At 36.5% G+C, this 12,533-nt stretch overlaps 1 protein-coding gene across 1 annotated transcript; it reads left to right on the forward strand.

The window, feature by feature from the left end:
• The first annotated feature begins 2,077 nt into the window (after positions 1–2,077).
• Positions 2,078–2,506, forward strand: LOC149242971 (putative 2' cyclic ADP-D-ribose synthase BdTIR). The gene has a single exon (XM_089371082.1). It carries the CDS (start codon positions 2,078–2,080, stop codon positions 2,504–2,506), a length of 429 nt encoding a protein of 142 aa, XP_089227208.1.
• The last annotated feature ends 10,027 nt before the right edge of the window (positions 2,507–12,533 follow it).

Raw genomic sequence — 12,533 nt, forward strand, 5'->3', positions numbered from 1 at the left:
AAAGAGCATCTCAAATTTTCCTCGTTGGTTGAGTTGGACCAACTTCTAGAGTTGTTAGAGGAACAAAATCAGAACCTCCAACGAGAACTTCAACAGATTAAGGAAACATTAGAAGCACAACCTTCGTTCTACAAACAGTTCCCATGGTGGTTTTGCTCCAATCGGTTGTGCAGAGATGAAACTTATCAACGAACCATTTATAGTGGGACAATAGGAAGAATTTTCATTTCTTGAATATTTGGCGATGGAAGATGCAATGGCTAAGAATATTGGCGTGCTAGGCAAGGGCCGATCCGAGAAAAATCTAATTCTCAATATGCTTTTCAATAGAAAAATGGTACATAATCACTTCAGTGACGGTTTTATTACTTTGGCGGACTGTTTCACAAATTTTGTCTGTTAAGAGTCTTAGAAATGAACTTTGTGTACAAATAACTTTACAAAAAGATGGAAATTTTGGCCAGAATCTGGATGAAAAAGGTGAAATTTTATTTTTGAATTAGAAATTACAACATAGTCAAAGTTTTTCCATCTTCTTCAATGATATATGGGGAGAGCATGTTGTGGAATTTCTAGAGAAATTTGGTGTACAATGGTCTGTAAGGGAGCACTCCAAGTCCAAAATTTTTGCTTGTTCCCAGGATCACACTGGCGTGTTAAAACTAAAACTATAAATACATTTAACTTGCTAAGAAGTCGCAAGAAAAATGATGAACAATGGAATAATATCGGGCATGATTAGCATCGTGTAAGTTCTGTTGGAAACCATGGTAAATGAGGTAGTTCGTGTTACGATGGAGCAGAATTCCATAGTAGCATTCTCGGATCAAGTCTCGTGAAGTTACTTTATTTTATTCACAGGACATTGACTTTGGATTACAAAGAGAATAACGATCTCCATATTGATGGACTCTGTGAGAATGGAAGACCATGGGCCCACATCATTCATCAAGATATCTATAGTTTAGAGAGATGATGCACTCTCCATCAAAATTGCATTGAATCCCGTAAACCAAGCAGATGACCCCTTCTGTGTTGCTGCTCTAATCGAAATAGATATTACAAAGCACTCTGCGGTTTTCATTTCCATTTCAAAATTTTGAGTGCGGGACTGTTGAGTTTGAATTTTCATTTCGAAATTTTGCGTGCCCAACTGAGCAGTTTGAACTCCTCAGCATAGAGATGACATTCATGACATTGAACACCTGTCGGTTGATTTCATTAACTACATCAGAAAGGGGAAAGTCTTAACAGTGAACCATGCTAGAGCATGAGTGGTGTAGTCGTCGAAAAATCCCAATGAGTCAATGGTATGTATGGGCATACATGATCTTTTAATAACATAATATGAGTTTTCACTAAGGCCAATCATTCACTTAGTGACTTGTCGTTAAGAATTTCCAACAAATGGCAATGCAGATGAGGGAAAAGACCGCCCCGCTTCTCGACGCTTTGACTGGTCGAAAGTCGCCCATAAACTTGGTGCGAGAACTGCCGAAAGAAATTCAATCCTTTGTTGAATTGAGGCTTCTGTGATCCATATTAAGATTATGAGAGATTTTTCGGCGTAAATCAAATGATATTTCATTTTTCGACGCGTTTCGAACCAACTAGTGTGGTTCATCATCAGGACAAGTTGAATGAACAGATCTCGCTTTGCATATTAAATAGATAGAGCAGAACATCCAATGGCTATATTTAGAAAAAGTCAAAACGCGTGGAGAAATATCTCATAAAGTGGCACAGCGCGCCGGGAGTATTATACTGAATCGTCCAATATTACATGACATAAATGGCATCTCCCATCTGCACCTCACCTTTAAATACACGTCTATGCTATCCAAAGCATCATTACTCAACGTGTCCACTGCATTTTTAAATTTTGAATTCCATCGAAGCTTTGCATCTTATTATACAGTTGATCAATTCATACATTTCCATATTTCAGTATCAATGGAAAATCTAACTATATCTACTCAAGGTTCTGCTGCTTCGTCTTCCATGGCCTCCTCTTCTGCCTCGACTTCTTGTAACTCCTTGGGATCTGTTTATTAATCACCGCAGTCTGGATGGTAAAATGGTCGCCAGATATCTGTACCGATGCATTACTTCCAATGGATTAGTGAGAGTGTTTTTCGACAAGGAAGAGATGGAGAAGGGACAAAAAAATTCTTGCCAGATAAGGGAGGCTATCCATAGTGCGTCTGTTCACATTGCAATCTTTTCACCAAGGTATGCTGAATCTTGGTGGTGCTTGGATGAACTTGTGCTCATGGTAGAGTCAGGGAAAGCCATTCTTCTAGTTTTTTACAAGGTTCAACCTTCAGTGGTCTGTCATAATGTCAAAGCCGGAGCGTACGATGATGCCCTGCGAGACCTTGCAAAGAAAACTACACTTGATCCTAAAACTGGTGAACATAAGCCATGCTACAGCTCTGACAATATTCAGAAATGGAGAGGCCCACTTTCTAGAGTTTCCGATTTAAACGGTTGCGAGATTGGGTGAGCTGCATCTCCTCCTGTCCCTTAACATCCGTCTTAGTTTTCATTTGTTGGATTCCAACCATGTTAAGATTAAAATATTATTTTAATATATGTTCACTCTATGTTAAGAGCAAAAACAATCCTAAGTATCCTATTTTATAACTTTATTGTATTTTGTTTTTTTAGTTAATGTGAAATCGTATTTTCTCAAAAAGCTTATAATATTTTTTATGCTATGCCTACATCTAGGCACATTTTGCGTCAAGGGAAATCAATACTATTGATGTTGGACAATACTCTATATTTATCAAAATGTCAACAACTAGCATTCCTAAGTCTATGCCAATTAAAATCAACTAAACTACTAAAAGTGAAAGACATGCACCGAGTGGCTAAATATAACATCATGAATCGAATGAAGTAATCGAGGCCAAATCCTTAGCACTAGTTCCCACTAGTATTTCAGACCACAGTAAAGATTGCCTTTTATGTAAGCAAGTTGAGCATCCAAACTTCCAAGACAAGAGCGTTGATGGCATTGAACATGTTGGATTTCATTTATGAGAGATATTATATCGTTGTGGTATTTATGTTTTTCCTTCAGGACCATACCTAAGAGTGCCTTTATTTTCCGGTCGAGGGTGATACAGTCTAAATATTGACTCTATATTCCCTTCTATGTTTAAGTTTAGGAACCAAATTGGCTACTTTAGCTTGAATTTAATATTATGAGTAGGATTGGTGTTCATTAATGGTCAAGGCTTCAAGTTCATAAATTTCCTCTTTGATTTCTAGAGGAGTGGAAGAGTGAAAAATGGATGTTGCATCTTGAGCTTGGGCTTGGGGTCATGGTTGGCCCCGAGGACCTCTTCCACTAGACCCCCAACAGTAGCACATATTCTTTCATGGCATGTCACATTGGGTTACCAGGAATCAATATAAATATCACCCAAATTGCCAGAATCTAGGGGGGATGTAACATAGAGAACTAAATAAAACTAAAGCCAAAGAAAACTCAATCTTTTGGGGGAGTTTGTATCAACTTATTATGAGATGGAGCGTGTGAGGGGACGCAAATAATGGACTCCAAGTACGTTCCAACAAGGACAAAGAGACATGAATACCAAAACCAATGCTCACCCCAACTATGCTTTAAGAACTACATACTAGTAATCGCCAAATAGAAGGTAAATCATTAGAAAAGTTGAAAAATCATAATGAGTTAAAAATAGGACGAATTACCTATTGTTGGTTGGCCTATCAAGCTTGAACCTGTGCCTCCATGAGGATGAGTTGATGGTTGTCACCACCCTCCCTTACATGAGTTTTCACCGCAATTTCCACCAACATTGGAGAGAGTTTCTCAACTATTTTCTTTGGCCTTCTCCCCTCGCTATTGCTTAGCATCCAACACATGCATTGGAGATTGGCATCCCCAAAGAATAAACCTCCAAGAATTGCCATGCATGCCAACCCTTGCCCATGGAAATATGTCATCCTCCATACCAGAGTGGAAACACACAACTTGTTGCATAACATTGAATCATGGTAGTCATGTTCGAGCCCCCCACACCTTGTTTAATGGGGGAATTGTCCCACCTACAACCAAGGGATGTCGCAAGTGCACTAGTTAAACACAGAACCAAGGTCTCCCAACCAAGAAATATTAGACAGAGAGTAGTTTTCCATGTTATTATGAAAGGAGTTAATAGTTTTTTTCATCTGTAAATGCATGGGGTGGGTTGGGCATGCCACACCTTCATGCAAGATCATGTTGGGTGAATGTGCAATTCTCATCACCCAAACATATTTCTTTTCGAGTTGGTTGCAATTTTTGTTTAGTTCAATTTTGGTTTGGTTAGACCTTGGTGTTTGTAGGAGTAAGTTTTATCCTTAGTTATTTTGGGCCAAGTCGAGATTTGACACTCATTTCAAACCCAATGAAGAAATCTAACAAGGCTCACTAACCTAGCTTGATTCCCAACACATTCAAATTTTGGTATTAAATTGGTGGGTTAGTGGAACATAAAAGGGCTTTGACCAATGTAATCTGATTTGACCTCTCGTGCTTGTTTATGACATGTCACATCATGATTGGAACAAATGGTGAAATTCCAACAAAATAATGGAGACATGAACAGTTGGAACAATTGATATAGAGAAAGAGTAGTTACGAGGTAATGAATAGGGGAATTGATTAAATAAATTGGTTGAAGTAGTGGCCATTAGAGAGGAATCAAGAAGAAAAAGGATGAAGTGGTTTCCATTAGAGGGAAATCAAGAGGATAATGTTGAATCAATTTACATTTGAGGGGAAAAAGAAATGTCAAAGAAAGTGTTATGAACTGAGGTCATAATATTGTAATCATGGAAGAGATTAAAACTGTAAATTACTCATTGAATTTTGTTTAATAAAACACCTTAGTTTGTTGTTGTGTATATTGTATTTGTCTTTGTGTGAACTCTACTATGTGTTTGGGCTTACCCCCAAGCACGACTGCTCCAATTGGAATTAGAGTCGGTTTGAGAATTGAGGGTGTCAAAAGATACGAAGTTATGAGGATATTTGTGGAGGGTAATATAAAAAATATAGAAGACCTACAACTATAGAGAACTTGTGTATAATGGCACATCATGGATGTGGTAGAAGAGGAGGGGCATAAAGAGAAGAAAACCTTGCTATGATGGAAACGTTGAGAGGAATAGCAATTAGGCTTGAAGTAATTAAGACAACACATCATTCCAAGTTAAAAAATTTAGTGATGAAGAAAAAGAACAAGTTGAAGTAACAAAAGAAGGAAATGAGCCTAAAATCTTTCAGGGGGAAGAAAGGTTCATTCGAGCCATAAAAAGAGTAAATACCAGTCCTCGCTTTAATCCTCCAACCTGTAATGGTAACTTGAATCTAGATGAATTTTTGGATTGGATATTTGAGATGGAGAAATAGTTTGATTTTGAAGATGCAAAAGAAGACAAAATTGAAACAAAGTTTTTTCTAGTTGACCATCACATAACCTTGTTCTGAAAATTATAGAATTTGAAACAAAGAGAATTAAGTATTAAGGAATACATAGAGGAATTCTACAAACTAAGTATATGAGCAGGCCACATTGAAGATGGGGCATAACACGTACCAAGGTATTTAAATGTCTTATGTATATCAATCCAAGATTAAATATTTTTTCTCAAATTATATAGGGTACAGAAGGACTATCAATGTGCTTTGAAGGTTTAAGAGAAATTGAATAGGAAGAAATATAATAATAACAAAGGAAGAAGCATAAATGCTCATGGTAGAGGACAAACTAGAGGTGGATGAGGAATTTATACCAAAGAAGATGATGTTGATACCTCTCAGACAAGTTCTTCCACTCATGAAGTGGGAGGTAGAGGAAATTCTCATGGGAGTGTTGAGTTCTTGAGAAGACTAGAAAATTTTGGGAGAGGATGAGGCATAGGTTTCATGGTACATATTACCAATGTGGAGAAGCTAGGCATAAAGCTTTTGAATTTCCACAGATTCAAGGTGGAGGTAAAGGAAAGTAGGCCAAAATTCATATGGACCAAGCCAAGGATGAATTTGTAGAATCATCACAACATGGAGAGGACCCATATGATGGAAAATTCTTGATGTTGAGAAGGATTTTATTAAACCCAGAGAATTTTGAATCTAAAACAATTAAGAGAAGAAATATGTTTAGAACTAGATGTCAATCTGGTGGTAAGTGTTGCAATAATATTGTAGATAGTGGTAGCAAAAAAAGTATTGTGTTTGAAGAAATGGTGAAGAAATGGTGAAGAAATTGAAATTAAGAAGATTAAAACACCCCAACCCATAAAAAGTATCATGGTTGCAAAAGGAGCATCAAATGGTTGTAAGAGAACAATGTTTGGTCAATTTCCAAATTGGTAATTATAAAGATGAAATAGTTTGTGACGTAATGTCAATGGATGCTTGTCACATCTTACTAGGTAGGTCATGTCAATGTGATAGGCATGTTGTACATGATGGAAAAAATAAGACCTACATCATCAAGAAAGATGGTCAGGATTTTTTTCTGAATCCAATGAAAGATAAAGAAGAGGATATAAGGTACTTCAAGAGTGTGTTTGATTTCATGGTAGATTCTTGAAAAATCTAATGAAATATGTTATGCTATTGTTTCCTAGCCAACACAAAACATGACAATAGAAATGGAGGAAAATATACCCATATAAATTCAAGCATTGATAGATGAATATGCAAATATAATGATGAAGGAATTGACAGATGTACTACCACCAATAAGGGAAATCAACCATTGCGCGGATTTGATTCTAGCCTCAAGCCTGTTGAATAAGGCAACATAATGGATGATGCTTTAGGAGAATGAGGAAATAGATCAACAAGTTTAGGAGTTGTTGGACAAAGGGATGATTAGGGAGAGTTTGAGTCCTTTTGTTGTTCCTATCAGATTGGCACCAAAGAAAGGAGGTGCATGACGAATGTTTATAGATTATTGAACAATTAACAAGATTACTATCAAATATAGGTTTCCATTTCATTGTATGGATGATTTAATGGATTGTTTGAGTGGAGCAAGGTATTTCACAAAGATTTACTTAAAGAGTGGGTACCATCAAATGATAATTCATGAAGAGGATGAGTGGAAAACAAAATTAAAAATGAAGGATGGATTATATGAGCGGCTAGTTATGCTATTTAGACTGAAAAATGCACCCAATAAATTCATGAGATTGATGAACCAAGTACTAAAGACCTATCTTTGTAAGTTTGTCAAGTATATCTTGATGATATTTTAATTTTCAATAAGAAAAATGAAGAACATTTAAAACATATTAGGGTTGTGTTGCAAAGGTTGAAAGAGGTAAAACCATGTTAAAATTTAAAAATTGCACCTTCATGAAGAGAGTCAGTTTATTTAGGATATGTAGTTTTAGAAGAGGGGCTGAAAATGGACCCTTAGAACGTAAGGGTTATTGTTGATTAACCATTGCTAAGGAATATGTTTGAAGCCTATAAAATCGTCAATCCATGAAAACGAGGACACCCTTATGATGTGTTTTCTTAATAACTTCAAGCCTAGTTGTTATTCCACTCAATATTTCCACTATAGCAAGATTTGCTTCTCTCTATTGCCCTCCTCTTCTACCACATCCACGATGTGCCATTATATGCAATTTCTCTACAGTTCTAGATCTTCTCTCTTTTTCCTCTTAACCACCACAACTATCCTTATAACTTCGTATATTTTGACACCCTCAATTCTCAAACCGACTCAAATACCAATTGGAGAAGTCACGCTCGGGGGTAAGCCCAAACGCATAGTAGAGTTAAAACAAAGACAAACACAATATATATAGCAACAGACTAAGATGTTTTATTAAACAAAATTCAATGAGTAATTTACAATCACAATCTCCTCCAAGATTACAATATTACGACCTCATTTCATAGCACTTTCTCTTACATTTATCTTCCCCTCAAATGTGAATTGCTTCAACATTCTCCTCTTGATTTCCCTCTAATGGAAACCAATTCAACCTTTTCTTTATTGATTCCCCTCTAATGGTCACCACTTCAACCATTTGATTTTATCAATTCCCATATTCATCGCCTCCTAACTACTCTTTCTCTATACCAATTGTTCCAACTATTCATTTATGCATTCTTATGTTGGAAGTTCAACAATTGTTCTAATCATGACATGTCATGAATAGGTGCAGGAGGTTAAATCATATTGCATCGATCATAGCTCTTTTATGTTCCACCAAACCATCGATTTACGACCAAAAATTACACATGTTGAAAATCAAGCTAGGTTAGGGAAGTTTGTTAGATTTCGTCATTGGGTTTGGAACTAGTGCCAAATCTCAACTTGGCCCAAAATAAATAAGGATGAAAGGCTTATATTTTCAAACACTAAGTTCTAACCAAACCAAAACTAAACTAAACAAAAATTTCAGCCAACTCGAAAGGAAATATCTTTGGGTGATGAGGATTGCACATTCACCCAAGATTCTCCTACATGAAGATGTGACATTGTAACAACCCTCATGAAAATTCCATGTAATAAAAGTAAATAAAGGAAAAATAATAACCACAGATCATGGTACACTTATTCCAAGCTGAATATTGGGTAGAATCCTAGTGATGGGGATCACTTGTGATTGTTTATGGCTAAGGAAATTGGAAAAGGCAATGACTAAGGCTTTGGAAAGGCAAAATGACATTTTTGGCACATTTATTTATGAAAATAATGGAAATTAGGAGAAAAGGAGGTGAAAGGTCACATATTGCATGTGAGAAGGAAAATGAAGGAAAATAATGAAAAATGAAGAAAATAGAGGCCTCATTCATAAAAAGGCTTCTAAGGATCAGTTGGTAACCTTTTGTCAGTTCAGTTTTGGAGCTCTCTCATTATTCTCTCTCTCTCATACTCTTGGAGACTTAGAGTTTTCTTGGAGCACTCTTGGTGGGTGTGGAATACTTGTATTTTTGGAGCAAGAAGACAAAGGAAGAATATGAAAGCACAAGAGTGCATCAGGATCAACACCACATCAGATTTTCTTGCAGGTACCGAGTTGCATGTATGATTTCTTCACTAGTTTTGGCATGCATGGCATATGCATGTGGAATTTTGGTTATGATATGTCATTTGCATGGAATATGGTCGGGATTGACATTGGATCGCCTAGCCTTGCCATTTCCTGGATAGCCATGGTGATTGTGGGTTTAATTTCATTATTTGTTTTTGTTTGGTTCTCATGTTTCCTTAGCTTGTGTTGAGTTACTAGTCCTGGAAGCCCTGGTTGGACAAATGCTCTAGAAGCTATGTAACATCTTGGGTTGAGTTACTAGTCCTGTAAGCCTTGGTTGGACAAACGCTTTGGAATCCATAGGTGGGTTGAGTTAGTAGTCTTGGAAGAACTAGTTGGACAAACGCTTTGGAAGCCCTGTATAAGCGGTGTGTTGAGTTACTAGTCTTGGAAGCCTTGGTTGGAAAAACGCTTTGGAAGTCCTAGAAGGCTTAGATGGAGACTAATCTAATGATGGTTTTTTGATGTTCGACCGTGAGGTGGAATCACTGTTTTATGGGTTGAGGTGGATGGCCTCTAGAAGCCATGGATGAGTTTTGATTGATGTGTTCTATGAGATCCCACATTCATGCTTAGAATATGGCATGGGGATGAATGGCTGAAGAGATATTTGGCTCAGCCATTCTATGGTCGGTTGGAACGTGGAAGTCCCATCCCAAGTTTGGATTTTGCATCATTAATGAAATGTTATTTCTCAATGTATTTCTATGATAAATTTGATGGATTATGTGGTCTATATGGCTGTACTTTCATGAGTCTTTATGTTACTATTATGCTCATTATATATGTGTTTTATGACAACAACCATGTGTGACTCTCATCATGTTTTTACTTGTAATTGGATGATCAATGTATCTATGACCCAAGGGATGGAATGGAAGTTGATGTGTTGAGGCATCAATGGTTCTTAGCAATTCTCAGCTAAGTATGAGAACCCTATACTCAAAACTGTTATTTACACTTGTAGATTACATATTCACGATATGTTTGACAAAATTCCTGTCATGGCTAGTAGGGGTCCATTCAAGGTCTTGAACAAGTATTTGCTTTAGTATTGTCATTTCCATGTTATTTTACTGATCTAAAGAGATGGTTCAATTGTGGGCAATGGCCTGGGCTCTAGGCCTGAAAAAGTGGTTCAAATCCCGAAGTTGTTGGCATAGCACTGACAATTTTGCTCTCTAGTCGCTGGTAGACAAGCCTGTGAGAGAGAATTTGGGTTTATGGTCGCACTCATGCTTATAGTATGGGAGCGGCTGAGACTTAAGTTGTCCAAAAGTTTAGTGGGACCCCAAGGAAAACTGTCTAAAGTATTGGATTAGTTCTTGAGGGTCATGTAGCTGATGTTGAATGTCTGTATGGTGTGTTTCGTTCGGTTCCACTTCCTTAACGTGAAATAGGAGGTCGAATCATATCATAGTGGCCTCTCGTTGCATATTTACCCTGTCTGGTCAGTTGCTTGGATAGATGTGGGAGGAGGGTGTTACAGAGATGGCCAACCTACCCCATACATTTACACATGCAAACAACTATTACTTCCTTTCATAATAACATGGAAAACTACTCTTTGTCTAACCACTCTTGGTTGGGAGACCTTGGTTTTGTGTTTAACTAGTGCACTTGCGACATCCCTTGGTTATAGGGGGGACGATTCTCCCATTAAACAAGGCATGTGGGGCTCGAACTTGACTACCACGATTTAGTGTTATGTGGCAAGTTATGTGTTACGAATATGGTGTGGAGCACGACATATTTACATGGGAAAGGCTTGGCATGCATGGTAATTCCTAGAGGTTTAGTATTTGGGGATGTCAATATCCAATGCATGTTCTAGATGCTGAGCAGTAGCGATGGGAGAAGTCCAAAGACAATAGTTGAGCAACTCTTTGGGATGACTATGGAAATTACTGTGACAACTCATGTAAGGGAAGGTGGTGACAACCGTCAACTCATACTCATGACAACACAAGTTCAAGCTTGATAGGCCAACCAACACTAGGTAATTCATCCTATTTTCAATTCCTTATGCTTTGTCAACATTTCTAATAGTTTCCCTTCTATTTGGAAGTTACTAGTATGTATTTCTTAAAGCAAAGTGGGGGTGAGAATTGGTTTTGGTATTCATGTATCTTTGTGCTTGTTGGACCCTACTTGGAGTCCTTTATTTTCCTCCCCTCACACGCTCCATCTCACAATAAGTCGATACAAACTCCCCTGGAAATTCGAGTTTTCTTGGGCTTTGTTTCTATTTAATTCTCTATTTTATAGCCCCTCAAGTTTCTAGGAATTCAAGGTGATATTTTTATAATGATTCTTGATAACTCGACATAGCATGATCCTAAAGAGGATGTGCTACCATTGGGAGTCTAGTGGAAGAGGTTCATAGGGCCAACCATGATCCCAAGCCCAAGCCTAAAATGAAACAACCATTTTTCACTCTTCCACTCCTCTAGAAATCAAAGAGGAAATTTATCAACTTGAAGCCTTGACCTTTAATGACCGCCAATCCTACTCATAATCTAAAATTCAAGCTGAAGTAGCCAATTTGATTCCTAAACCTAGACATATTAGGAAAAGGCAGAGCCAATATTTGGATTCCATCACCTTCCACTGGCAAATAAAGGCACTCTTAGGTAGGGTCACGAAGGAAAAACATAAAGACCACAATGATTAAATATCTAATATGAATGAAATCCAACATGTTCAATGTCATCAATGCTCCTACCTTGGAAGTTTGGATGTTCATCTTGCTCACATAGAAGGAAATATCCAATGTGGTATGAAACCTTCGACATTAGCAAGAACCCATGTTAAGGATCTAGCCCCAGTTACTTCATCTGATACTTGATGTTATATTTAGTCACTCGGTGCATGTATTTCACTTTTAGTAGTTTAGTTGATTTTAGTTGGGATAGACTTGGTAGTGCTAGTTGTTAACATTTTGATAAATCTAGAATATTATCAAACATCAATAGTCTCGATTTCCCTTGAGGACAATTGTGACAAGAGGTAGCCATAGCATAAACGACATTATCAGTTTTTAACCAAAAAAAAAATACAAATGAAAAAACAAAAAACAAAAAATCTATAAAATAGGATAAGTATGATTGTTTTTCATTTTAACATAGAGTTGACATATATTAAAGAGAATATTTTATTTTTTACCATAAATAAAATATTTAGAGATATATACTTAAAAAACATAATTTTATATAAGAAATCTTTAAATAAAAATAAAAGATATCTTATATATTTACTTCTAAATGTGAGAAGGACATGTAATTCCTTTACTTTTAAAAATATTTTTATATAAACCTTAAATAAAATATTTAAATATTCATATTAACTAATAGAAAAAAAAAATGAAAAAAAAAAATTATTTTTGACTATAAATAAAATATTTCAATATCAACTTTAAACATAATAATTTATATCATAAAAAATAATTA

This window comes from Pinus tabuliformis, chromosome 8 (genome assembly GCF_031772625.1).
Source record: "Pinus tabuliformis cultivar Carrire ecotype Pingquan chromosome 8, CPIR1, whole genome shotgun sequence".
NCBI lineage: Eukaryota > Viridiplantae > Streptophyta > Pinopsida > Pinales > Pinaceae > Pinus > Pinus tabuliformis.